The sequence below is a fragment of the Kickxella alabastrina genome (assembly GCF_025024165.1).
Source record: "Kickxella alabastrina strain RSA 675 chromosome Unknown BX661scaffold_130, whole genome shotgun sequence".
Classification (NCBI taxonomy): Eukaryota; Fungi; Kickxellomycota; class Kickxellomycetes; order Kickxellales; family Kickxellaceae; genus Kickxella; species Kickxella alabastrina.
This window is the reverse complement of record NW_026251601.1, coordinates 1-1,399: the sequence shown is the minus strand read 5'-3', so window position 1 is coordinate 1,399 and position 1,399 is coordinate 1. Positions and strand designations below refer to the sequence as shown.

Below are 1,399 nucleotides of genomic sequence, written 5' to 3'. Positions count from 1 at the left end.
TTAGAATAAGTAATTAAAGTAAATACATATCAAGATAATTTATTAACCACTCAACTAAACATATTATTAAAAGCTCCACTGAACTGTCAGACCAGCAAAACAAACTTTAAAACCAGTAGAAACAGTATAAATTTACCCCCACAGGGACATTATTTGCTGCTGATTGGGTACTGGAGACGGTTATCCTTTTCTCCCTCACAAACGGAGACCAAAAACCGTAATGACGTAGTGTTGCACCAAAAAGTATCTGTGACCCAACCAATACGATGACAATTACACACATATCGAATGACTGTTTCTCATCTCAATACCATATCAAGCACATGTTGATTGGAAAGAATATTGCGTTTATGTTAATGTTGCTGTTTTATTTTATCCATATTTATGCCATACCCACATCAATTTGATATATAATATAAATCACCAAAGTGCATGGTATTTTTGTTTGATAAAATTTTAACAAAAATGATTACAGCAGGCGGAAGACAAAACAATTGATCTAACTTATATTGTAAGTTTGCATTCAAAATGATTATCTTCTAGCTAAAACAAAAAATAATAGCCACGGCAATCCATTTTACAATATAAAGATAATTACAAGCTACCATTTCACATTTGAACAATTGTCAATAAATTAAGGTTGCCTGCCTTGCTGTGTGTTCTTTTTCGACTCTCTAATCAGGGTATTTTACAGTCTGTTGCCCAGCTTGTAAAAACATAATAAAATGGCAGATTATTAATTGCGTCAACTTGAATCTAATTTGTTTCTTCGAAAAAGCTGGTCTGCTTGCATTTTGACCAGTATTCTTTAAAAACAAAATATGTCAGTGCGCACTGGGGGGGGGGTGAGTTTATTTGTATTTTGTTTTATTCTTTAGTATTTATGTAACAATGCAAGTCAAGACAAATGATACTATTGTCGTTTAACGATAAAACAAAGTCAAGCATCTAGACTAATATTTGACCTCTACTTGCACAAAAACATCCTGCAACCCAGAAACGTGGGCTCTCACAATGCTTCCAATCTCAAGCGCAACATCACTTCGAACAGTGGTCCCGCAAAGCGGCATCTCATCTCCCGCAGACATCATCCCAGGATCAACCACAACATGCACAATCCCCATGATCTGCTCCTCCGTAATCGGCCAAAACTGCACCCTAGGCATATCCGTAATACAACCGACACTGCACGTAATCTGATTGATGGCTGAGCGCACTTCGATCTGCGAGTGCTCGGGCAGACGGAGCAAAAGCATGTGCATGGAGTCGCGCACAAGCGGATAACACTAGCAATATCAATGCCGCGATAACTATGGAGGCCAGTGGATCGAATCCAGTCACCGAATTGCTGGATGAGCAGGGTTGATATGATAACTACGCTGCCGAGCGTGTCGGCCAT

General features: G+C 38.5%; 1 protein-coding gene across 1 annotated transcript; it reads right to left on the bottom strand.

Annotated features, from left to right (window-relative positions):
• Positions 1-855: 855 nt before the first annotated feature.
• BX661DRAFT_31272 (uncharacterized protein) lies at positions 856-1,375 on the bottom strand. The gene has a single exon (XM_051539061.1). The coding sequence runs from the start codon at positions 1,260-1,262 to the stop codon at positions 954-956; it is 309 nt and encodes a 102-aa protein (XP_051388400.1). The 5' UTR covers positions 1,263-1,375; the 3' UTR covers positions 856-953.
• Between the last annotated feature and the right edge of the window lie 24 nt (positions 1,376-1,399).

Bases quoted from the DNA above. Each gene is read 5' to 3' on its own strand.
- BX661DRAFT_31272 (XM_051539061.1), bottom strand. From the start codon at position 1,262: ATGCACATGCTTTTGCTCCGTCTGCCCGAGCACTCGCAGATCGAAGTG.